General features: G+C 41.7%; 1 protein-coding gene across 2 annotated transcripts in view; it reads left to right on the plus strand.

Moving 5' to 3' along the window:
* The first annotated feature begins 653 nt into the window (after window positions 1-653).
* The window catches only part of CFLAR (CASP8 and FADD like apoptosis regulator), a 52315-nt gene continuing 26692 nt past the window's right edge, over window positions 654-26276 (plus strand). For both annotated transcript variants that reach the window (XM_079923673.1, XM_079923674.1), the window contains exons 1-6: window positions 654-793; window positions 16111-16522; window positions 18636-18741; window positions 20309-20444; window positions 21304-21389; window positions 24366-24423. In XM_079923673.1, coding sequence (XP_079779799.1) covers window positions 16161-16522; window positions 18636-18741; window positions 20309-20444; window positions 21304-21389; window positions 24366-24423 — 748 coding nt within the window. In that variant the 5' untranslated portion in view covers window positions 654-793; window positions 16111-16160. The remainder of the gene's footprint in view (window positions 794-16110; window positions 16523-18635; window positions 18742-20308; window positions 20445-21303; window positions 21390-24365; window positions 24424-26276) is intronic.

The raw sequence follows: 26276 nt of genomic DNA on the forward strand, positions 1-26276 counted from the left end.
AGGACCTAGATAATAGTATTTGACGCACATTTCCTGAGTTGTTTTGCAGATGCAACCCCCCCCCCACTTCAACAAACGGAAGATGTTAACTGACGACCATGAGCACAGAGCCCCAGGCCTCCTGAAGCCTAAAGACTGATCATGTTCACCTCTGTGACACCACCCCACTACCTCACCATCAGCCAATCAGAGAATTGTGCAAGAGCTGATCACGTATCCCGCGACACCTCCACCCCTACTTGGCTTTTAAAAGTGTTTTGCCGAACCAGGCTTTTTAGGGCACGGGCCACCTCCTCTTCTTGCACGGCCTCACCAAAAACCTTTCTCTGCTCCAAACTCCAAGGTTTCCGTTTGTTTGGCCTCACTGTGCTCTTGGGCACATAGAACTTGGCGTCCACAGTTTGTTCTGTCCATAGTGACAAGTAGATTTGCGTATTTAGGCAAACACCCAGAGTTCACAGCAAGCCTAGTCAGAGCGGGTGTAAACAGGAAACAGCAGGCAGGCGGGTTGTTGAACAGCACGGCAGTGTTTCAATTCAAAGGGCTGGTGAGTGGGGAGGGGTCTCTGGGTCTAACACAGTGAATGTCAGACCGTCAACCTTTTAGAGGGTTAAAGCTTTTGTACGATACGAGAGAAGACCAAGGTGAGCAAGGCGAGCGCATGAGGGACTGGCCAGCAAAGCCACATCCGCTTTCAGGCTTTCGGTTTCTTTGCCTCCATCTTGCCTGCGATTTTCAGGAGTGAAGTCTTGACGGGTCGCAGCCAAAGGAGAGCCTAGCCGCGGGCAGGACGGTACGTGCCCGCGCGGGACCCCGCAGCTCCCCACCCTCCCCAGCTCCCCGCCGGACGCCAGGCCCCGTATCCTCTCGCGTTCCCGGATTGGCGCTTCCTTGCACTCGGCCTGGGCAGGGGGTGCCTGGCAGGGGCCAGGGGAGGGGTGGGACTTCTGGCAGGTGACTCAGTCCCGCCGATCTCTTATCTCCGATTTGCCCCGCGGGCACCAGGCGGGCCGGAGCGCCCCCGCCCCGATTCTCTGGAGGGGCGCTTGAGTCTTCCGGGATTCCGGTGCGGTCGGAACGGCGGATCGCCCAGACCCAGTGACTCTCGCCCCAAACTGAAGCACTAGAAAACGGGCCGTGGGTTTTATGGCAAGTCCCCGGTGTCCTGACTAAGGACACCGGGGACCTGCCTAAGAACATCCTGAGGGTTGCCCAGTTCCGGGGGTGACCTGCTCAAAAGATCTGGCAGCCTTCCTTTGGCAAAGTTGAGAACTAGGACATTTTGTGCAGTAGTGTGTCTTGGCGGAAGCAACAGGAGAGGCAAGAATTTTTTTACTCTCTCTCCTTCCCGCTGCCACCCTTTTCCCCTTCAAAGCGTCTGGGGAATGTCTGGTCAGGGCATATTCTTTTAAAATATTAACAGTGGAATGCAATAGAACAAAGACCATTGAAATTAAGAACAAATTTTTGGTTCAGGTAACTGGAAGTAAATTCAAGGACTCTAAAGCTCTCGAATATTTTCATTTGTTGACATTTGAAATTTATTTACGAAACGAGAGGTTGTGCCAGTAGGGAACCTGTTGGACACCGACAGACCATGATAATCTAAAACTAAGACCAGACCGGTCTCTGGCAGGCTTGGCCTGCTTCAGATAAGAGATTTCAGATAAGAGAAACTGAATTTTTGGTAATTTCCCTCCGGTGGTTCCCCTAAATGATCGTTAAAAAGTTTCATGGGGAGAGGCTAAAAACTTGGGCCAACTCCAAAATTTAAAAAAAAAAAAAAGAGAGAGAGAGAGATTCGGGTTTGGAAGGGACTTTTTTTTTTTTTTTTTTTTTTTTTTTTGCGGTACGCGGGCCTCTCCCTCTTGTGGCCTCTCCCGTTGCGGAGCACAGGCTCCGGACGCGCAGGCTCAGCGGCCATGGCTCACGGGCCCAGCCGCTCCGTGGCATGTGGGATCTTTGCGGAGCGGGGCACGAACCCGTGTCCATCGGCAGGCGGACTCTCAACCACTGCGCCACCAGGGAAGCCCTGGAGGGGACTTTTAAATGTGTCTGCCCTACAGAAGTTGCATTTTTAATATTAATACTTATTTTACTTACAGCTTCTGGGTTGGACGTCCTGATTAAAATGGCTTTTCCTAACGACTTCTTGTTTTACATTTGTTTGTAACTGACATTTACACTTCATTTAACAGTATTACTACCTGGCACCCGCTCTCGAAGGTGAATCCACCTGCAGGGCCGCAGGGGCTGGGTGCCCCTTGCTCCCTGCCCGCTGGGAATCTTGCGCGACTGGAGTGTCGGGAGGGTAGTCGGCGGCAGTTTTTTTTGAGCGGTGGCCGAGGGCCGATTGGCAGCTGAAATGGAAGTAGGTTTGATCCCGGGGGGCAGGCGGGTCCCAACCCGGTTCTTAGTGGGGTGGCGGAGCGCAGCGGCCACGCCCGCTGGTTCCTGACCTGACGCAAGTAATTCCCCGCAATGCCAGGTGGGCTCTTTGCCCACACAAGGGAGAGTTTACTTTCTGGAGGGACACCCGTGTGTTCCTGTGGAGTTTTTAAGGTGTAGGGGCGGAGGGTTCTGGAGCAGGAAGTTTTGTTTGGGCTGTGCGTTCCTGGCGGGCTGCTGGGAGGAAGCGCACAGAGGCTTTATGCCTGGCTTGGAAGCCGCCTCTTGGCGCCTGCGATGCTCTCCTCCAGTTCCTGGTGCTGTCTGGAGTACAAGTAAGTCCCCCACATACAAACCGGAGCACGTTGGTTAAGTCCAGCATTAGCTTAGGTACCCAACTAACACAATTGGGTATATAATACTGTACTGTAATAGGTTTATAATACTTTTAACATAAATAATACATAAGTACGATCGTGTCCGGCAAGGGTGGGCGAGGTTCCCGGCGGAAGCCATTGGGAAGAGCAGGCGGCTGCCCGGGGGTGAATGGACAGAGAACCCTTTCTCCCGACCTGCGCCCCCTGCTGGCGTCGCCCTCAGCTCTGGGGGCGTCGGGGCACTGTCCTCTGATCCCGGCAAAAAAGGCTTGAGTCTCCCGTTTTCAGCCCTTCCTTGAGCCTCCTTGGGACTCATCCACAGCACTCCAAGTCGCCAGGAGTGTCTTTTGCTTTTTACAATCTCAGGAATGAATTCTTTTTGGTTATTTCTTCCTTACAGGACGCCAAAGGCTAATTAAACTCGTGTTTATGGACTGAAATGCCTCCTTTCCTTTAATTCAGTATAATTCAGTATAAATATATATTGCACTCTTCAAGGCCAGGCAGAGTTCTGGGTGGTGGGAACATAGAGATGGATCTGAACTTGTTTTTTTTTCCCCACAGAGAAAAAAATCACGGAGTGGTTGGGGAGACCCAGCAAAATTACCTGCAAAGTTAACTTGGATTCAAGGCAGCCTAGAAAAGGGTCTAGAATCAACAGTCTAGAATGAGAGGAGGCCGGTTGGGGCAGGTTGGGAAAGTGGTAATGGGTTACAGAGTAAATCAGTTATGTAAGAAACACTATGATTGAAATGACCTATTTCTCCTTTATATTCGGCTACTGCCACCTCCTCAAGAAAGACTTCACAACCCTCCATAGAGGGAGTAAGGATTCCCTTCCTCTATACTTTCCTATACTCAAGGGCTATCTTTGCACTTACCATAGGATTGCATTTAACACTCTGTATTGTAATATTTTTTCTCTTAAAAAATTTTCAGTCAAATTGTATTATAATTATCTGGGTTAAAATACATGCAAAGTAAATAGAGAAAGCCTGCAGGGGTCCATTCCCTAAGATAACCAAAAGTTGCAGTTTATTGTCTTTTCCAGACATTTATGCACTTAAATACAGTCTAAGTATTTTTTTTAAATATGTAGTTTGCTCTCTTTTATTTTTCTTATTTTGTATGATGCTATCAGTAATCATGGGGATGTCAGAGAACTGTCCTACTTGAGGAAAAACTACTTTAAATTTTAGGCACTTTTGAGTCCATACTACACACAGAGGACTGGCCTGGAGGTTTGGCAAAATGAAAACTCTCACCCATAAATCTTAGAGTTTTAGAACTTGTGATAAGTGCAAAGGATACATTTTTAGCCACATGTACTGGGAAGATGTACCTTTTGCTAAAAGGCCAGGGGATGTCTGGTGAGCTTGGCTGGAGACATTGTATTCTGTCTGTTCATGATGAGGTCCTGTCTGCTCCCAGGAAGCCCTGCATGGTGCGTCACCCAGCTCTTAAGCAACAGCATTGTTACCCCCCTAGAATTGCAAAAACTTCCTTTCACGAGCTTTGTCTCCTGGATCTAACAATCAGGTTCCAAGTACGGTTCTTACTCCATCACCAGCTCCATATTCATTGTAGATTATGAAAGGATGAGTAGGCATTACACAAGTACAGGCCTGCTGGAGCTCTGTAATGATGACCAGTCTGTTCAAGGCCTAGCAGGGTGAGCTTGGTGATCGTGATCAGCACCCACCACAGCCTAGTGCAGATGAGTGGGAGCTTACCATATATGATAGTACTCAAGAAGAAAGTAAAATCAGTGATATGAAGCAGGAGGAGATGACCTGTTTTAGGAATCAAGACAACTTTAGGAAGAGATGCCTTGAAAGATGGTATAGAATTTCAATAGGCAGAGACTGAAAAGAGGGAAAGGGCTTTCCAACTGGAGGCAAGTGCTTGAGCAAAGATGTTGGGACAGAAAAACACTGTCCAGGGAACACTGAGATAAGTGTCTTGAATTAGATTGGGCAGAGGAGGGGAGGTACTCTGAGGTGCTTGGGCTCTGTATGAGAAGTTTGCCTTAGTGAAAATAACTTTGATTCAGGAGGAGTGGGCCACTGCATGAAATGGATTTCTCTAGTGACTCTGCTCGTGTTTCTGTATCCATCTAGATGATTCATGATCTCCTTTCAATCTTGATCTTTTCTCCTTCTGGGGTTCTTTCATTCCTTCATTTTCTGCAGCCCGTATGCAGCTGTTACGAAACAGGGACGTTATTTGAGGTAATGTTATGCTGAAATTTGTGGAAGTTTCCCTGAGAGTCATGGGGCTGAGCCTCATCAAAGAACTTTATGCCATTTTATAATTGGGGTCATCTATAGTTTGTGGGCAATTTGCTATAATTGAAATGCAGTGCTTGGGAAGCCAAATAATTTTTTAATGCATACTTTTAGCTGTTGATATATTATGTATCAGTAGCTAAAAGTGTGCATTAAAATTATTAAATATTAAAGTTAAAAAACAGAAAAATATTAAATTAAAAACTACACATTAAATCTCAAATTGGAATGTGTTTACGCTTCAACCTCAGTACCTGGTCTTCTAGACTATGTTTCTGCAGCATTGCAGAAATCAGAACCTACATGATGATCTATTAATAAATACCTCATTTTAAATATTGGGGGAAAAGGGCACAAAGTGGCACTTTGTACACTATCTTAGGGTTAAAATGCCCACAGATGTAGTAAAGGTGGGTTCATTATTTCAGCTGCTCGAATGGCTACACACAGAGCCCACACCCACAGGTTCCGTACACGGATGGAGGAGGAAGAAGGTGGGTCCTGTTATGTTCAGGGATGCACTGAACTCCTGTGAGGTGGTCACATTCTTTTTGCCCAGGATCATGTAACCCCTTCTCCTTTATCTTTTTAGAAACTTCTGGGTGACTCCCTCAGGGCCGTCAACTTCATATCTCAGTGGGGATTTCCGGACACCTGAATGCTCCAGGTTTACATGCTGGTTTCTGCAGCTGGCAAGGCAGGCTTCTCCCCACTGCGGCTCAGTTTTGTAACGTTGCTGGGAAATTACATTTGCTTGCAGGCTGTGACTCAGTGAACATGACCTTGCTTTCAGGCATGCCATGACCAGAGCAGTACAAAGAATGGAATATTAAGTATGTCTATCCTTGGATAGGTTTAAGTATGATGGGAACCAGTCATGCTGGCAGCTATCTACTGGGAACGTTATGTGTTTTCAATACCAGATGGTTGGAGGCAAAGTTGACATTCTGTGAGAAAGGCTGAAAAGCCTGATGTAACCACATTTTACTGTCACCTATCGGAGCTATGCTGGGTGCCACGGAGCTAGGTACACAATATGGTGGTGGAACAAAGAAGCTACTAACCAAGTCTGGATGAGTTCTTCCCAGGAAAGCTTTATGCTTAGGAGACACTTCAGCTGGCCCTAAAAACCGAGTACGGTTTTGCCAGGCAGGTAAGTGGAAGCGAGTAATCCAGGCAAATGTGCAGAGGCGCGGGAAAGAACTCCTTGTTGAGGTTTGTTTGAATCCGAAAGTGCAAGGTGTGTGTTAATGAGAGATGAATGCAGATGCTAGACCAGGAGGGGCCTTGAATACAAAGAAACTCGGAAACTGCAATGGGAGATGAGGAATCACTGAAAGGTCTGAATTTAGGAAAGTGATTTGGTTCAAGCAAGAGCTTCCGGAAGTTCATTCTGCTAAGATCTGTTTGGAGAGGGTGAGGCCATAGGCAGAGGGAACAGAAAGGCCAGGGTGAGAGGTGGATGCTAGGGCACACCCTCATTTAAGAAGCAGGTGCAGGGCTTCCTGGGTGGCGCAGTGGTTAAGAATCTGCCTGCCAATGCAGGGGACATGGGTTTGAGCCCTGGTCCAGGAAGATCCCACATGCTGCGGAGCAACTAAGCTCATGAGCCACAACTACTGAGCCTGTGCTCTAGAGCCCGCGAGCCACAACTACTGAAGCCTGTGTGCCTAGAGCCTGTGCTCCGCAACAAGAGAAGCCACAGCAATGAGAAGCCCGCACACTGCAACAAAGAGTAGCCCCTGCTCACCACAACTAGAGAAAGCCTGCGTACAGCAACAAAGACCCAACGCAGCCAAAAATAAATAAATAAATAAATTTATTAAAAAAAAAGAAGCAGGTGCAGAAAGGGCGCTGAGGAGTCAGGGAAGGTTAGAGGGGGACCGTGTAGAATATAGTGGTGTGAGATCAGCTAAGGGAGAAGAGTTTCAAGGAACAGGTCAGAATGCTTGGGTAAAAGAAGACTTCCATGTGACCTTGGATGTGGCCACTGGGAGGTCACCAAGGCCTCTAGAAGAACACTGTCAGGTGAGGACACAAGGGTGAGGAGAGTTAGGCACTCACCTCAGGCACAACATTTAAGGGGGTGGGAAAATCAAGATAAATAATATTTTAATGCAAAATTTTGAAAAAATTGACATGAATGCAAAAGACCCATGATGAACAAAATATCAAAATTTTAAATAAAGACAGTATCCGCATTACTGATTCTTCCTTTGCCTCATGTTCCAATATGGCACTGAGTGTCATTGTGTAAAGGATGTGGGGCAGGGAGGATGCAGGTGAAGCCATATTGAGGAGGGAACTGAGAAGTTGAAGGAGTTGAAGTACACATTACAGTCTGCCTTTCTGAAATCCTAGCTTCACATGAAAGAAAGAGTGAAAGGCTGGTTGGTCTAGGGGATCTCAGGCTGAAGGGGTTTTTTGTTTTCTTTATTTTTAAGATGGAAGAGACTGAACATGTTTACAAGCTGAGGGGAGGAGTCCCTGAAGGTGGAGAGAGGTTGATGAAAGGGTAAGCGCAGGGGCTTATGGAGACAGGAGGGCACAGGGGAAGTGGATGGCCCTGGAGGATGAGGAACAGCAGGGGAAGGTAGCGGGCTGCCGAAGCTCACTCTTCCCGCCCCGCGCCCCGGTATGCCGGCCTCTCACTGTTGCGGCCTCTCCCGCCGCGGAGCACAGGCTCCGGACGCGCAGGCTCAGCGACCCTGGCTCACGGGCCCAGCCACTCCGCGGCATGTGGGATCTTCCCGGACCGGGGCACGAACCCCGTGTCCCCTGCATCGGCAGGCGGACTCTCAACCACTGCGCCACCGGGGAAGCCCCCGGAGCTCACTCTTGATTAGTGGCAAGCTCATCGATGAAAAGTGGCCCCAGTGCGTGGTGTTAGGATGGAAGAAAGCTGTGAGAGGGTGTTGAAAGGAGCTGACCGCAGTCCTGGAATAGCATGCCGAGCAGCAGTAAGGGGCCCGCTGAGGTTGAAGACTACAAGCGTGTGGGGTGATCTTTCCCCTGCGTTCAGCACGACTTCTCCTCTAGATGTATGAGTGGTGGAGGCTCACCATCTGAGGATGGGATGTGGAGGTGATCATCCCAGTTTGCCCGGGACTGAGGAGTTTCCTGGAACATGGGACTTTCAGTGCTCAAACTGGAAAGTTCTGGCACACCAAGGTGTTGCAGAGCTGGCAGTCAGGCGGCAAAAGGGCAAAAAAGAATTGAGGTGCTGGCCAGAAGAGGGTTTGTAGCACATGCTCTAGGTCCCATCTGGGGAGCAAAGGAAGTGAGGCCGTCACCTGGTAGCGACTTACAGAACTCCATTTATTCGTTCATTCAAATACTCATTGAGTGCTTACTAGGAGTCAGGCACTGGGGTCTGTGCAGAAGATCTAACCACAAAGAGGATAAAAATATTCTCATGGAATATCCTTCTCTGGTGGCTAAGGTCAGTTGGTGCCCAGGACCCACTCCCACTTCCGTCTAGAGGGTAGCAAACTACAAACTGCCTTTCCCAGACTCCTTTACAACCAGGATGTGAATTAAGGTGCCTTTGGGCAAGATTTGTAAACAAGTGGGGTAGAGGCCAATAGCTGGCTGCTTTTGTTCAATTCTCTGCTGGCAAGCATGGTGGTGGTGACGTGGGGATTTGGGCAGCAGCATTATGAAGTCCAGTCACCCGCTTTGGAGGAGTGGAGGCAGATGGGGTGGCAGTTGGCCCTCTGATCTCGGGGTCACTGTCCGAGGTGTTCTTGAGCTCTGTGCTACCAATGATGGCCTCCTGCTTCCTCGCTGCCTTGGCTGAGACAAGATCTTTCTGGGAGCCCTGGGAGTCTTTCTCAGAAGCTCACTCAAGGGCCCATTTCTCCAGCCCTTACAGCAGTTTTGTAAGCGCCTATTTCAATGTATTTCTACTCAAAATAACTGAAGTGGTTTCTGCTTCTAGCACCTGACACCCTTTCCATTAGCCAGTGGAAATGAACCCTGGTGACTTACATCTGCTTTGTTTGGTGTTTTCAGTGATCACTGGCAACTGCTAGAGAAATGAAACTGGAGCTGCTCTGGCTGTGAAGGCGGGGGACAGTTTGTACCATTGTGGAAATTCTGTGGGGGTGGAAAAGGAGAGACAGTCATTAGATTACAGTTTGCCAGTGAGGGGGTACAAGAACAGGGGAATTCCTTAAACATTCTAAACACATACAGCTGCCGGTTTCCCCCACTTAGGGAAGACAGTGGGAGTGAAAGGACACTAACAGAAATAGCAGTCAATCTGGAGGACTGGGTGTTTGAAAGCAGGAAAGAGAAAGAACTGGGCTTGGACAGCTTCTTTGTCCCTGAGTGAGGTGAAGCCCTTGACTTCAGAGGAGGTGTGTGGTGCTGAACTAGGAAGTTCAGGTAGAATGGGGCTGGTAAGTGGTGGGCACTATCCTTTCACCAAACTCTAAAGAACTTATTCTACCTGCCATCCCCCTCCCCACTCCTTCTACCCTATCTTTTGAACCATGTTAAGTAAAATCTGACTTGTTCTTTTTGATGATAACTTTGGGATGCCTCTAGGCTTTCTTGTTCTAAGGATTGTCTATATATACATCAAAAAAGCTCTAAAAGCATTTTGAATGCTGTGAGATAGTTTCTATATGGCATACTCCGGTTGTTTTTTTTTTATGTAGTACTTGTTAACTGGACTGTAAATGCTGAGTGCAGAAGAGAGAGAGAGAAATGCCTTTTTCAGTTCAAAAACTTACAGGGTTTCCTTTTGGCTAATTATCGTTTTCTAATTTTATTGTACTGTGGTCAGAAAATATGGTCAGAGGTATATTTATTTTACTATCTATATACCTGTTGCCGAGTTTATGAAGTAAAGTGTTACAAATTCAGTCATTTCCCCTTTGTATTTTTATCTAGTCACATTCTGTTAATCCCTTTTAATGTTTTCAGTATACACACACACACACACACATATCCCTAAACAATATATGGTGTTATTATTAACATTTAGGACCTTAATGTAAATTAATTATATGGTATGCATGCTTTAGCAACTTTTTACCTTTGCAAAAATATTTGTTTTGTTGTTTGGTTTTTTGTTTGTTTGTGAGATTCATTCATGGTTTTTCATTTTCAGGGCTGTATAGTGTTTCGTCAAAGGACTGTGACATTTTATTCAGTCTCTTCTTGGTAGACTTTTAAGTGGTTTCCATTATTTTGCTATACCATCTATTGCTGCTTGGAACATTATGTACATGTCTTGGTATATCTGTGTAAGAGTTTTAAGAGGACATTCACTTAGGAATCAAATTTTCATGTCATGGAGTAATGAGTGCTTTCATCTTTACCGGGTATTGCCAAATTATTCTTCAAAGTGGCTATGTCAGTTTATAATTCCTCCAGCAATGTAAAAGGTTTCATATTTCACTGTATTTTCTCTGACATTTGGTAACAGATAATAGCATTTGGCCAATGTGAAATAATATCTCACTGTAGTTTAAATTTGCATTTCTCTGAATACTGTTTTGGTTTGAATATCTTTTCATATGGTTTATGGCTGTTTGGAGCTTTCTTTTTTTCTGGGAACTGCCTATTGCCTATTCTTCCCTTGAGTTGCTTGTCTTCCGCTTATTGATTTGCAGAAATGCTTTCTACATTGTGGATATTAGTTCTTTGTTAATTAAATATGATGCGTTTGTCTTGAGTCTGCTCTTTATCTTTTTTTCATTTTTAAAAGGATGTATGCTTTTTATGTCTTACAAATTCATTTTTGTAATTGTAGGTTATAATAATATTCTTGGAGAATCTCTTCTAGAAATTTTATGTCCAGCACTTTAGTACATGTGGAACTGACTTGTAAATGGTGTGAGGAAAGGATCCCAGTTTATCCTCTCTATATGTATGGATACCCAGTTGTCTCAGCACTATTTCTGGACATTAATGTCCTTTCCCTGTTGATTTACAGGACCACCCTAGACATCTGTGTGTGGATTAATTCCTGAGCTCTCATCTGTGTATTAGTTGTTTTATTATCTATTCCTTGTCATATTACTATACATTTGTATTAAATCTTGATATCTGCTAAGGCAACTTCCTCCAACTGGTTGTCCTTAAAGCTTATACTGGTTATTCTTGGCCTTTCTCCTTCATATCAGTTCAAAATTAGCTTGCCACAGTCCATGGCAAAAGTTTTTGGATTTGGATTTTTGATTGGGCTTAAATTTATAAATTCATTTGAGAATTGATATCTTGATGATACTGAGTCTTCTGCCCATGATTATTGTACATTTCTTCAATTATCTGTCTTAACTGAAGTCTTCAATAAAGTTTTATAATTTCTTCTTTAATGTCTCATGTATCTTTTGTTAGATTTATTCTGCATACCTTACAGGTTTTGTTGCTGTTGTAAATAGTATCATTTTTTCTTTGAAATATACATTTTCTTCCTATTTTTTGCTAATGTACAGAGATATAATTGACTTTTATTTATTAATCATATATCTCAAAACCTTAACCTCTTATGAATTCTAACATTTTGTCTGTTGGTATACTTGGGTTTCCTATCCAAGTAGAAAATCTTATTGCATGTGAAGAATGATAGTTGCTTCTTTGGTTCCGATGCTTATACTCTAACTAACCTTTTTTTCTTATTTTAGTGCTAAGCTCTGTCCTCTAGTACAATGTTGAATAGAAGGGATGATCATACATATACTTGTCTTGAGCCTCATTTTTAAAGGAATGCTTCTAACATGTCACCATTAAGTATAATATTTGCAGTGGACTTTTCTCTTTTTCTCATAATTACTATTGGACTGTGTAGAGATTGCTGCCTCATAAGTCCCTTGCTTTTAATCCATAGAGCATCGTTTTTAGAGAACTCATGTCTTTATTATATCGAATCTCCCTATTCATGAGCAAGGTAAAGCTCTCCATTTATCTAGATCTTTATTAATGTCTTTCCAATAATATTTTATAGTTTTTTTCCTGTTAATGTCTTGCATATCTTTGTTAGAATAATTCCTACATGTTTTAATGCTGTTGTATATGGCAAATCTTAAAGAACCAGCACTGTGGTTTTGAGTTGTTTTTTCTTTTTGCCCTCCTACAAGTTTACTTACTTTCTTAAATGCTCAACTATATATTTGAGCAAATGTTTTTTATGTTTTATTTAGCATTTCAGTGTGTATTATAGGCATTTTTCTTTTTCAGATTGTCTCATGCAGCGTTTCTCAATTTTGGCACTATTGCCATTTAGGGTTGGATAATTCTTTGTTGAGGGGAATATGCATTGTGTAATGTTCAGCAGCATCCCTAGCTTCTATTCTCTAGATGCCAGTAGCACCACCTGGTTATGATGACCAAAAATATCTCAGATTTAACCCAAAATTGTCAAATGTCCCCTGAGGGGCAAAATTGCCCCTGATTAAGAACCATTGATTTGGCCTGTCACATTTCAGAAATTGCCCTTATCTTCTTGAAATTTTTTTTTAATTTATTTTTTTTGGTGGCATTGGGTCTTTGTTGCTGCACGTGGGCTTTCTCTAGCTGCGGCAAGCAGGGGCTACTCTTCGTTGTGGTGCACGGGCTTCTCATTGCGGTGATTTCTCTTGTTGGGAGCATGGGCTCTAGGTGTGTGGGCTTCAGTAGTTGTGGCACACGGGCTCAGTAGTTGTGGCTCACAGGCTCTAGAGCGCAGGCTCAGTTGTTGTGGCCCATGGGCTCAGTTGCTCCGCGGCATGTGGGATCTTCCCGGACCAGGAATTGAACCCGTGTCCCCTGTATTGGCAGGCGTATTCTTAACCACTGTGCCACCAGGGAAGTCCCTTGAAACTTTTAAGATGCTTATTTTAAACTCTTTCAGGTGTAGGTTCCTAGGATGTGAGTTTTGTTTTGTCTACTGTCATGGTGATTTTTATGTTTATGCATGGTGATTTTTAATCATGAGCTCACCTCCAGCAGAATAGATGTTTCATATCCCCTGGGTTGGGAAGTTGACCTTATAGGGTGGTTTGGAGTTTGCCTCTCAAGACCTTATGGGCTTGACTTCTAGTAAAAATATTGCAAGGCTTTTATAAAGGATATAACTTATATTACTGGAGCCATAACAGATAATAAAATAAAGCTATAAACAAAATTATGAATAAAATGTATGTAACGAAGACATACACTTACATGATGGTTATATGTAAATTATATATTTTAAATCTTTTTGTATTGTTTTTGCAATATTTATTTTTTGCTATTTATGGTGTCTGAATTGTTAAAAGCACCTCAAAAAAATTTGTATTCAAAAAAAAAAAGACCCTATGGGCTTCCTTAGTCTGAGAGTAATTTTTATGTTAATTTCTTGGTTTGGGCTTAAAAGAAACCCCAACAAAGTAGTGATTTTTTGGACTGTAGCCCTACTTCTTCCTTTCATGCTCCCCTCTCTCAAGTGCCTATCACCTCTAGTCCCAATTAACTGTCCCAACACCACCCCAACATATAAGCACTGGTATTTTGCTGCATCTGGTTGGCCTGGGTCAGCACAGGATCTGTAGTTTTCCTTTTGATATTTTCTTTGACTATGCCAGATGCTACCACCGAGTAATTTGGATTTTACTGCCAAACTATACCTTTGTTAGTACAGAGGGAAGACAGCATGCCTGTTCTCTTGCTGATTGTGCGTGACTGGCAGAAGGCAGCCTTGGGTGTAATGGCTGGAGGAAATGAACTGAGCAGATGATATATTTGGCTCTCACTGTTGTGGCCTCTCCCAGCCACTCCGCGGCATGCATTTATTTTAAAGTCAAATATTTAAAATTTTTAAAAACCAAAATTTAAAATAAATGTAATTTTGTTAATTTCAGACATTAAAGTACTCACTAATATTTTCATTGATGGGGAACTCTGGGACTCTAGGGAAATTATGCTTCCTCTAAGAATCTCTGAATTTTTCTTTTTCTTCTTTTTTTTTTTTTGCGGTACGCGGGCCTCTCACTGTTGTGGTCTCTCCCGTTGCGGAGCACAGGCTCCGGACGCGCAGGCTCAGCGGCCATGGCTCACGGGCCCAGCCGCTCCACGGCATGTGGGATTCTCCCGGATCGGGGCAGGAACCCGTGTCCCCTGCCTCGGCAGGCGGACTCTCAACCACTGCGCCACCAGGGAAGCCCAATTTTTCTTATTTTTGACAGCAAGAGCTGTTTAACATCCCCTATATCCCTTTCTGCTTTGACTGCCAGGAAGCTCGGGACAAATTCAAGGTCTACTAAAATCTGTTTAGGTCTTTCTGGCCTGCATATTTGCATTGTATTTTTTATCCCTCCATCTCATTTTGACTTTCTACCTAATATTTTTCCCCCTTGTTCTCATATAAATTTTTTTCTACTTACATGTTTTTATTGTAAGATGCTTCATCTTTTGTGAACTGAGATTGTATATAAATATATAAAATAGATAGATATATATAATACATATATAATATATTATATATATAATATATTATATAATATATAATATATATAATATAATATATATTATATATATAATATAATATATATATTATATATTTTATATATTATTAATATATATAATTATATATATTATATAATTTATATAATATATAATATATAATATATATATTATATTATATATAATATATATAATATATATTATATATAATATATATATTATATATTATATATAATATATATTAATAATTATATATATTATATAATATTATATAATATTATATAATATATATAATTATTAATATATATAATATATAATATATATTATATATAATATATTATATATTATATATATAATATAATATATATATTATATATATAATATAATATATATTATATATAATATAATATATATTATATATAATATAATATATAATATATATTATATATATTATATAATATATAATATATATAATATATAACATATATAATATATATATAATACATATATAATATATAAATACATAAATATGCTTGTACACAAAAATGTAGCAACAGTTAGCAACTTACAGTTAGGTTGTTTTCCAGTTATCTTTTGCTAAGATTAGCTTTTAACCTGAAATGCTGTCTGATAGAAACAGATAGGGTACTCTCCTAGAACATAAGAGCTTATTTAACATAAAATATAGCTATGAAACTTTAGAGTAGACAGTGACCCCCATTTGCAACTTAAATTTTGAAAGAAAATAGGTTGAGTTCCAATGCAAGAAGTTAAGAATAGACCCATGGCATGAACTCCCCACCGTTCCCACCCAATTCCCAGAGCTTTCTGCAGATCTGCTCAACCTCCTTCCTTCCACTGATACCATCAGGAACTCTAGTGATAATTGCTGTCCAGCAGTGTGTTGTGAGTGCAGACTTCTGACTCTTCCAAGGGGCTCAAGGTCCAAAGAGGTGATCAAAACTTGACAAGGCCTAAGTTCAGCTATGGTGGCAGGTCCTATGAGCATTCATGATGATGCTGTGTAAAGGGCCTGGGTTTTGGGAGGATGGCAGCAGGTGTGAATGAAGGGTTTCAAAGTAGAACAACTGGAAAAAAGGGATGGGGTAGGGACAGAAACCTGTTTTCTCCCATCATTTTTGACACCTTGCAGAGGGTCCCCTCTGCTAAGATTTGTATTTGTTCAAGCCTACTGGGAGGTCACTGAAAAGGAGTTAACCCCTGTGACCTCAGTTTCTGTCATCCAGAAAGCAGCTTAGTCATTGGGCTTTTCCTCTGCCCCCACCAAGGTCAGTCATTTGCCACTTCATCATTAATTCCCTAGCAGTGATTTCCCCCTTACCACACTTCACATTCTGATAAGTTCTGATAAAGCACATGGGTTTTTTGGGAAATAATTTGTCTCTGGTCTCATTTCCTTTAAAATGTAGGTTATCTTCTTTGTCAGTCTTGAATTTGGGGTCAGTCTCTTTGTCTACTGAGAGGATCGCTTTCTGTAGACTTAACAATATGAATTTAATCTGCTAGTTTAGAGAGACCATCAAGAAAGGAAGAGCCTATACCTAGAGTTTTAGACAAAAGTTACTTTGATAGAAGGATTTAAAAAAATTCCCTTTTAACCACAGAACTCCTCCATTGGAAAGGATTCTGAAAGAAATGAAGAAAACCATCAGAAATGCAATCGGTAGCTTCATGGCCTTCTGTTGACTGGACTAGATTTTTCTTACCGCTGTTCCTTGGAATGACACTGTACAGGATGTCTGCTGAGGTTATCCATCAGGTGGAAGAAGCACTTGATGAAGATGAGAAGGAGCTGCTGCTTTTTCTGTGCCGAGACGTTGCTGCAGATGTGGTTCCACTTAATGTCAGGGACCTTCTGGATGTTTTAAGAGAGAGAGGAAAGCTGTCTTTTGTGAGCTTGGCTGAGCTGCTCTACAGAGTAAGGCGGTTTGACTTGCTCAAGAGGGTCTTGAAGATGGACAGACCGACAGCGGAGGCCCTCCTGCGCAGGCACCCACATCTTATTTCGGACTATAGGTAATTCATCAGGCCCTCCTGAGGCTGGACTGGTGGGAGGGAGGGAGGAGGTCTAGACTTCAGAATCACAGAAATGAGGACAGTAAGAAAAGCAGCCTCATTACTTTCTCTACCCACTGATCGTCTTGCCACATCGATGTTACTTCAGTCCTCTGAACTCTGAATTCTTAGGACATGTCTGCTTAAAGTAATTGGGTAGAAGCTCAGAATGAAAGTGGAAGGGTTGGATGGTATGTGTTTGCCTGATGGGTAGAATGAGAGAGAGAGGAGTGACTAAGAGCTAGTACTCTTGCAGGCCTCTCTGAGTGTGAGATCTGCTGTGTTCTTTGCTAGCCTGTGATGTCAGAGCCTAGTAATTTCCGGTTACTGAGAAAGGAAATAACAAGCCTGACAGCAATCTTCCTGACCTTTGTAGAGCTCTGTGATCCTTCCTGAACCCCCTCCGGTCTTTCCCCTGCTGAGGAAACTAGTGGGGTGGGTTTGCTTTCTGTGAGGTCCCTGCTCCCGGAGGCTTTGGGGAGCCCAGATTGAACGTTTCTTCAATTAACCATCTCTAGACCCCCTTCAGTTCAGGAGAGGAACGGCCACTGGAGTCCCCTCTAGTTCAGACAGCCTTTGAGTTGTTCCTCCTGTTCACATAATATTCTCTTGGAGGTTCAGAGGAGCACAGAAACCAGCCGAAAGGCTGCGTTTCTGGGGAAAGGAAGATAATTTGTAACCTTAAATCAGTGATTCCTTTTTCTCCAGACCACCAGCCTTTAGTTATATTGATAATATATATTTGGAGGGGACGTACATGATTAAAAACTATATTAAAGAGAGTTGCAAGCAGTGTGGCCTTTGGAACATATATGAGATTTGAGGTCTAAAGTCCTGTTTGAAGCCTCAGAACTGTCAGTTACAAGCCACGTAGGCTGAGCCAGCCACTGACATCAGTTTTTCTACTTCGTTTTTCTACTTGTGAAGCTAAAAATAATAATATCTGATTTCACAAGTGTGTTTGTGAGGATCGATTGCGATCATTTAGTATGTGAAGTACTTTTTAAAAATTATTATTATTTTAAATTATGTGAAGTACTTTTTAAAACTGGGCAGCACTCTACAAATATAAGGGTTTAGTATTGTTGTTGCTGTTATTCTTGATCATCTTCCACCTCTCCAACCATCATGATGTCATAATCTTCTTAAAACTTTTCGGCAGGCACTGACTGGGTTTTTGTGAATAAGTCAGGGGACTCTCTCCATCTCTTGTTTCCTTGCTGTGGTGAATGGAGGTGGTTCCTTTGGGCCTCTGAGTAGAGAGGCCCGGGAGTGCTAGATTCATTGATTCTTCTGTTGAGTGGGCTTTATTGTGGGTTGACTTATGCCAGGCATTTGGTAAGCCCTAAAGCAAAAGGAATGAAGACTCTTCCATCCTCAAGAATATTAGAGTCTAATTGGGAAAACAGGCTTCTAAGTAACGACGGCAATGTCAAGGTAATGATGACAATCGTGAGGTGTCCCTGGGAGCCCTGATAAAGCATGATGGTAACTCCAACTGGAACAGAGGTGGCTAAGTCAGAAGGGGCTTTCTGGACAGAGATATTTACAGTCACAATCCCCGGGATCTAGATGCCTTTTAACCTTCAAGTTCGGGCGTGGACCAATAGCCCAGGTGTTACTTGGCTTCACAATCTTGTGACTCAAAGTACTGTCCCTGGCTTAACAGCATCCGTATCACTGGGGGTTTGTTAAACAGAGAAGACAAGATCACTTTGAATTCTATTTACATCTTGCGTCTTAGTCATTTAGGTTCTTCATTTATTTCATTATTACTTCTGGGGGAGCTAGGGGATTCTTTGGGGAAGTTTTTATTCTCTTTTTCTTTTCATAGCAGTTGTAAAAAGAGGTACCATCTCCTATTGAAAACTGGGGAAAGGATAAATTTGGTTTTTGACTTCCCTTAAGATCTCCTCCTGGGGTGATCTAAGCTTTCTGTTTTCTTGGGGGCGCATTCAGATGGGGGCAAGAATTAATCTTTTAACCAATTATTGGCGTAGAGGAGGCCTAGGCTCTTGGTGTTCTCAGTAGGACTGATCTCTGAATTTACTGAAGAAACTTATCTGGTTTACAGGGTGCTGTTAATGGAAATTGGTGAGGGTTTGGATAAATCGGATGTGTCCTCATTAATATTCCTCATGAGAGATTATATGGGCCGAGGCAAGATAGCCAAGGATAAGGTGAGTTTTCTTTCTTTTTCTTCATTCATGTTCCCAAGAGCCTATCGGAAGTTGGAGGGGTGCTCTCTATGGTGTGAAGAGAGGGAAACAGGTACTTAAGCAGGGAGGACCAAGTCGGGGGTGAAGGTGGGAAGGGAGAAGAGTATGGGTTTTATTTTTCATAGTAACATTGATAGGAAGAAAATTGGTTCATATATTGAGAGGCAATAGAGTGATATCGGCTGGTGTGGCCCTGGGTGTTTCTTTCATCTTTGTATTTTATCCTTTATTTGTGTAAAATTCATAGGCCTGGCTTATACATCAGCTTCTCTCCCTGGTTGACAGATCATCTGGGAGAGTTAGGGAGTCCCTTCTGCTCATGCTGAGTAGAAACAGGAGGAAATGCCGGTGCACTCCCATCTTGCTCTCTGACTGTCATCTATTTCTCCTCAGCGAGCTCAGGGTCAGTGTGGAGTCATTAGGCTGCAGGGTAGCTGGGCAGGGGTAGGTCCTTGAGACTGATGTATCCAGGGAATGGCAAAAGTACAGATTTGGGGTTGAAATGAGGTAGGGGTGAAGATCTTAGGGATGCTGTGATTGCTGGAAAAGTATATAAATTCCAGCTGGCCTTATATGGTACCTCTGACCTATGGACAGGCCAGGGAAAGCTCGGGTCTCTAGTATGTGACAGTATGTCCACCAAGGACCTGCTTCTGAGGACTCTGGTAAATCATTGCTTAAGAATTTCCTCATGTTCCTTAATGATTGTTGTTTCATTTCTGAAATTTGGAAATATAGGGTGACTGTATGCCCCCACCATCAAATGCAAAATCGGAAGGAAAATGAAAAAATACAACTCCTTTTATGGTGTCCCCTAATCAATTTATTTCCCAATCATTTATGTAGATTTAATTAGCATTATTAATTTAAAAATAAAGATAGCACATTAGTAACCAAATGTTAAACAGAAAGGACATAACACCAAAAGCAGTGCCTATTTCTGAAATACAGTTCTTTCACAATCCCTATGGTCCAGGGTGAATGAGTAGCAAAATACCCTAACCGTGTAATTTCACCACCTCATGTCTGCTGTGTCAGAATGAGTTGGAATTTCCAGCATTGATTAAAATATTTTAGGGACTTCAAAACTGTATCATTAGAATTTTTCTAGTAAAAACGTTTCCCCAGCTACCTTCTCACTTCCTTTTTTCAGTAAAGCCCTCAGAGTTTTTCAGTATAACACCAGCCTGGCTTTTGGGAAGAGACTGAACTTGGGAGGATTTTATTTTCAGGCCTGCTCTCTCAATCCTTCACGACACAAATGGCCCATGTATCTATCCCCAACCTAGGTACAGGTTGGCCCCCCAAAGACTTACCTCTTTTCTGAGTAAATTCCAGGAGTGTAATTTGCTCATGGCTTTGGAGGGACTATAAAACAGAGAGGTCTGGTTTAGGATCACTGAAGGTCACTGAAAGGGCTCCTCTGGTCACATTTTCTTGCTCTAATAAATTACACAACCTGAGGTTTGCATATGAGGCCTAATAGTCAGCCCTACTGACATTTGTTTCTTGTTGGTGGTTCTCTTAGAGTTTCTTGGATCTTGTGATTGAATTGGAGAAGCTAAACCTGGTTGCTCCAGATCACTTGGATTTATTAGAAAAATGCCTAAGGAACATCCACAGAATAGACCTGAAGACAAAAATCCAGAAATACAAGCAGTCTGGTAAGCAGCATTTTGGCCTCTCTGTGGCCTAAGGAAGTATCTGTGCACAGTGGGTTTCATTGGTAGAGACCCATGTGTTGGACGAGTGGATGGAACAGAACCCGAAGGTCCACAGCTCCCACCAGCCTGTGGCTAGAGATCAGAACCGTTTATATCCTCCATACCCCCCCATCTGCTAACTTCATCACCCAGCACCCCTGACCACACAGTCTTGGCCCTCTGCAAAATGCCGCCAAGCAGTTCTTAACATTTTGGTCTTCAGGAAAGAGTCTGCACCCGCACTTTCTGTACTGGCTGGTGGCGCTGTGGGCACTCAGGGCTTTTGAGTCTATGCTGAGCCCTGCTGCCTTGCTCCAGAGTTTGGCCTGACTTGGGATGATATCCTATCGCTGGGGTCCTATAACTGCCCTGCATATGTCTCCAGTTGCACAAAACCTCCTCATGCAAAAGGGCATCTTTTCTGCTGAGAACCTCTCCTCCCATAAAGGGGACCAGCTCACCCTGGCCTTCTCTCTCATGGCACCCCTACCCGTTGTCTATTAGACTCACACTCAGCGTGGGCTCTGCTAGCAGTCTGCTACCACCACAGGGCATGACTGATACTCAGTGATCTACACACAGCCGTGCCCCAACCCCCCCAACGGCTAATTCAAGATCAAGAACAGGAGTAGAATTTTTAGTCTGTTCTTAATGACGTTGATAGAAGAGTCATCTGATCTGATATTTTGAATTCAGTAAGGGGGCTGGAAAGGTTAGGGTATTTTGAAAGATCATGATTGACCATGAACTGAGCCACTGTTGAAGATTCATTTGATGATAATTTGTAAATCTTAACTCAGAGCCTGTCTTCTGCTTGCAGCTCAAGGAGTGGAAACAAATTATGTAAATGCTCTCCAGGCATCTCTGCCAAACTTGAGTGTTAAGGATCCTTCATATAACCTAAGGGTGAGTCTGGAGCAAATGTGTGGAATCCCAGCATGAAACAATTTAAGAACTTTGATAAAAATGTACATATTCTCCCAGCATGTACTTTGTTTAATATCTGAAAAAAATTGTGACAGAAATGTGCATTTGTTTTAAAATATGTATAAATTCTTATAATTTCAAAGCTAACATGTGTTCATTGAAATAATTTGGAAAATACAGAGAAATATATATAAAGGGAAGAAAATAAATCACCTCCATGTTAACAGTTATTCCCTTCTAGTCTTTTTGTTTTCCTGTGTGTGTATCTACATATACAAACATTTTTTTCATTGTTCACTTGTCCTTTTGAAAATCTAACTTCTTAAGTAAAAATAGGTAGGACATGCCCATGGACAAAGAATTCAAAATGCGCTAAAAGAATTTTTAAAGTGTATTTCCTCTTACCCCAGTTCCTTTCCCCAGAGACAGCTATTGTTAACCAGTTTCTTCTATCCAAAGATAGTCTATACACATATCATATTTAATTTGTATTTTTTTCTTCTGTACAAATGCTAATACACTATGTCCACTTCCTGATCTGAGAATTCTTAGAAATTGTTTCGTATGAATCATACGGGACTGCCTTTATTTAATCATTGTTTTTAATGATGGAACATAGTTTCACTTTCTAGATGTATCAATATGTTTAGCCTTTTCTTGTATATGTGGACTTTTAGATTATCCCCAATCTTTTGTTATGAAACAATACTTCAAAATAAATAACCTTGTATTTACCTCTCTGTGCATTTGCTTTTCATTGAGCTTATTTCAATGATTTCAACAAACGTGTTTTTGTTATTGGGTGATGTTACTGAGTGATCGATTTGTGACCATAAATAATATGTAGTCACTTCTGGTTGTTGTGTTAGTCAATGGTGCAAGGTTATCATCAGAATTGTGCTTTGGTTAATCTTTTATCTTGAGAAGTTAACCTTAGTGTAATCTCATCCTCATCCTAATTCCATATAAGGATATGTGGAATTTGTAGTTAGGACTTAGACCACAGTTTATAATCTGTGATTAAATCATCAGCACTTTCATAAAAGTGTGTGATGAACATATTGACTATACCTGTAATAAAAATAGTTTTGTGGAGAATATAATCTGTAAGAGATACCACTAAGCAATAGAATTTCAGAGCTCAGATGGATGGTAAGCATTATACTGTCCAACACCCTCATTAAATAAATAAGGACATTCAGGCCTAAGGAACATTAAGTGACTGCCCACTGCTACCTACTGCCAGATCTGGGCCAGTCCATACTCCTTTCTCTACACCATGGTGTATTTAATAAACTACATGGTATCAAGTCATAGCTTAGATATATCTGTCATGTTTTTCAAGAATTAAATATGCTTTTTTTTGTCCTTCTGAATCTCTGTGATACCAAATCATGAGAGAAAACTGATTTAGGATTCAGATCCAGATTTTCTGGGCTTTCTCTGCTATTGTCTATCTAACATAAATTATACTGTCATTCTTAGTTGAAAGCCTGCCATATTTTTGTTATTGTCTATTTTGTTAATGCAAGTAATTGTATTCACTGTCCATGTAGCCTATTAGGAACCCACATGCTCTGTGTGTAAATTTTTCTTTAAATTTGCTATATTAATCTGTGACCCTGATCATTCATTCATTTAGTTAGCAGGCACTGTGGCATATGGATTCGGTGAATTCCTCACAAGATTTGGGAACTGAATACCTGGATGTTAACTCATACAAGGCTGCAAAAGTGCTTTAAAAATTACAGTGGCATCAAATAACAAATGATACCAACATACTATAGAATAAAGAAGTTGTGGGAATTCCTTGGCGGTCCAGTGGTTAGGACTCTGTGCTTCCACTGCAGAGGGCACGGATTTGATCCCTGGTTGGGGAACAAAGATCCCTCAAGCCGCGCTGTGCAGCCAAAAAAAAGAAAGTTGTGACTCTGTAATATAACGCTTTTTCTATTTATCTGCAATAAATCTAGCTTTGATTTCATGTTATATCTCTTTAATAGTATGTAAAAGTGAACGCACACCTATGTGGGGTTCCAAATTCTATCTAATATCATTATCCTCTGGCTAAGTCATTGGTTATTAGTGATAAAAGCAACTTATATGTTTTTCTTTCATTTAGATGCACAGACTTAGCTACAGACACAGCTTAATAAATAGTGTACTTCTCTCTTTTGGCTAGGATAGCTTCAGAGGAGAACTGTCACTTGAAAGCTGAGCGTATCAGATGGTTGACAGTGTATGCTATGTGTACCTTACACAGGACCTGTCATCTGAGAAGAGAAAGGGTCTGTTCAATCTTTCATTCTCTGATTCATCCCATTCTGGCCCTCAGAAAGGGTAGCTAATTTTCAAGAACCACTCCCACATGTGGCTTTTGTGTAGCTAGGCATTATAGAAAAAGAATAACTGGACATTTATTCAGCACTTCCGTGTGCTTAAAAGGCACTGTGCTGAGTGCTTTGTGTACATTTCATCTTCAAAAAAATTATCAGGTAAGTACTATTATTATCCTCATTTTGAAGATAAAGAAACAGACATATAGTTAAAGAACTTGCTCAAAGTTACATAGCTAGTAAGTGGCAGAATCCCACTCCCACTCTTAACCATACTGTACCTTGCCTCTGTGTTAAAGACCAGGTTGAATGTCACCTGCATGTTCCAACAGCTTGTTCTAACTTGGAGCTATTGTAGCAACTCTCCTATACCATGTTCTAAATGCTAGTTGAGCATATTTACACATTCATTGTATTTTCACTTTGAATTGCTACTTTGGCCATAGAATATGGATTTATGGAGTTAATGGCTCTTGCTAGCCTTCTTTAGATAATTTAACAGTGAATGTGATATTTTTATTTTTTCCTGGGTAAGAATCCTACCGAGATATTTAAAGAGGTGTAATATAATGTCTCTGAAAAATGACAGGGAGTGTGACCTTGTTTTTTATATTTGAAGTTCCAGAATGGGAGGAGTAAAGAACACAGACTCATGACGGGACAACGTGACATTCAGAGTAAGACCAGCTTTTCTTTATAGTCATTCTTTATAATTGATTGATAATTCAAGTACAGAATGTTGCATTTTTAGAGTTGCCTTTCTTTTATCTACATATTTTAAGTTCTCAAAATAAAATGTATTCATTGGCATTTCTAGTTATCCATCAAATTAGCTTATTTGAATTTAAACACCTCTTACTTCATCAGCTTCATCATCTTGACCATATTTTTTAAGAGATATAACATTTATACCTGAAATAGAACTATAACCAGGCCATGTTAAACATTAATCTAGCCACGGTAATGAGCCATGTTAAACCAAATATCTAGCAGCAGGAAGAAGAAAGGTTACTAGGATCTTGTTTTATAGCCCATTTAATAAATCTAGATACTGTACAGATGACATTCCCCACCCCTACAAAGAAAGGAAGAAAAAAAAAACACCTAGTCATTTCAACCATAAGATTTAAGGGATTTAAGATCTCTCTCATCGCTCTCAAAACATCAGTACTTGATCCCATCATTTTCAAGAAGTGTATTTTTTGCTTGTCTTGAGTCCTCCTTGAAGTGAGGGCTGAGGGTCAGTCTCTTACTGTAGTACTTAAGACCTCCCGGAGGTGGGGCTGCATAGACAGGTAGGGAGGACTCAGTCTTCCCTGAGGAGCTTGGAATTTGTGTGCAGGGGCGATCCTGAAGGTAGAGAGCAGGGCAGTGGCCTGATGGAAACCTCCTCTACATGGCAACACCTCATGACTCAGCCGACATGCTGTCTGTGTGCACCTGCAAGCATTCTGCCCAGCTCAGCCAGATGGAGCAGCTCATGCCCAGCCTTTCCTATGGAAAGGTCAGCTCTCCAGCAAAAGCTGTTGAGGAGCAAATTAATTTCTGAGGTGACAGTATGTTTCTTAAAACACTGGTGAGGTGGTGAGAATTAGCTGTTTAAAATGGGAGACCTGGTAGATTTGGATAGGAATTTAAAATAATCAGTGTTTTTTCCATTGGGTTCCCTGATGACAGGTTTACCCTTGATGGTAATTAAACAGGTGAGGTAAGTGAGGCTCCCAACAGCCCTGCAGGTCCTTAGGAGAGCTAGTTGCCTGCTTTGGCCCGGATGTGGTTCATTTGCTAGTAAAAGAGAAAAGCATCCTGATAACTTGACCTTAATCTAATAGAAGTTTAAAATAATCAAACCAAGTATTCATATTATTTTGGACTTCCAAATAGATTTCAATTGGATGTTGATGATAATAACTACAGTTTATTAAGCACTTTTAGTAAGGGCTAAGTGCCCTGAACTGAGATGGACATATTACATATATTATTTTGTGTGTTTTTTAAATTCTGTTAAGCCATGATTGCTAAAATACAAAAAGATAAAGTGAAATTTCCTCTTAATTCTGAGTATCAGACATAGCCACTGTTAATATTTGATCTGTGTACCTCTAGTAAGTATATGTAGGCGTACACACACAAACACATGTAAAATTTTTAAGTACGTTGGCTCCATATTATACACATTATTCAGTAATCTGTTTTTCACTTAATACATCCTGCATATCTTTTCTTATCAAATACATAAAGATTTCTCATATCCTTTTTAACATTGCATAGTATTCCACTGTATGTATCATAGTTTATTTAACCAATTTCATGTTGGTAGACTTCTAGTTTCTTTCTAGCTTAGGGCCATTACAAACAGTCCTTCAGTACATCTCCTTGACATTTTTGCACACGTGCTCTATTATTTCCTTAGGATAAACTTCTAGAAGCAGAATGTTGGTTTAAAGGGTATTGCTAATTGTCCTTTAAAAAGACTGTTTCAGGGCTTCCCTGGTGGCACAGTGGTTGAGAGTCCGCCTGCTGATGCAGG

This window comes from Stenella coeruleoalba (genome assembly GCF_951394435.1).
Source record: "Stenella coeruleoalba genome assembly, chromosome: 6".
Taxonomy (NCBI): Eukaryota; Metazoa; Chordata; class Mammalia; order Artiodactyla; family Delphinidae; genus Stenella; species Stenella coeruleoalba.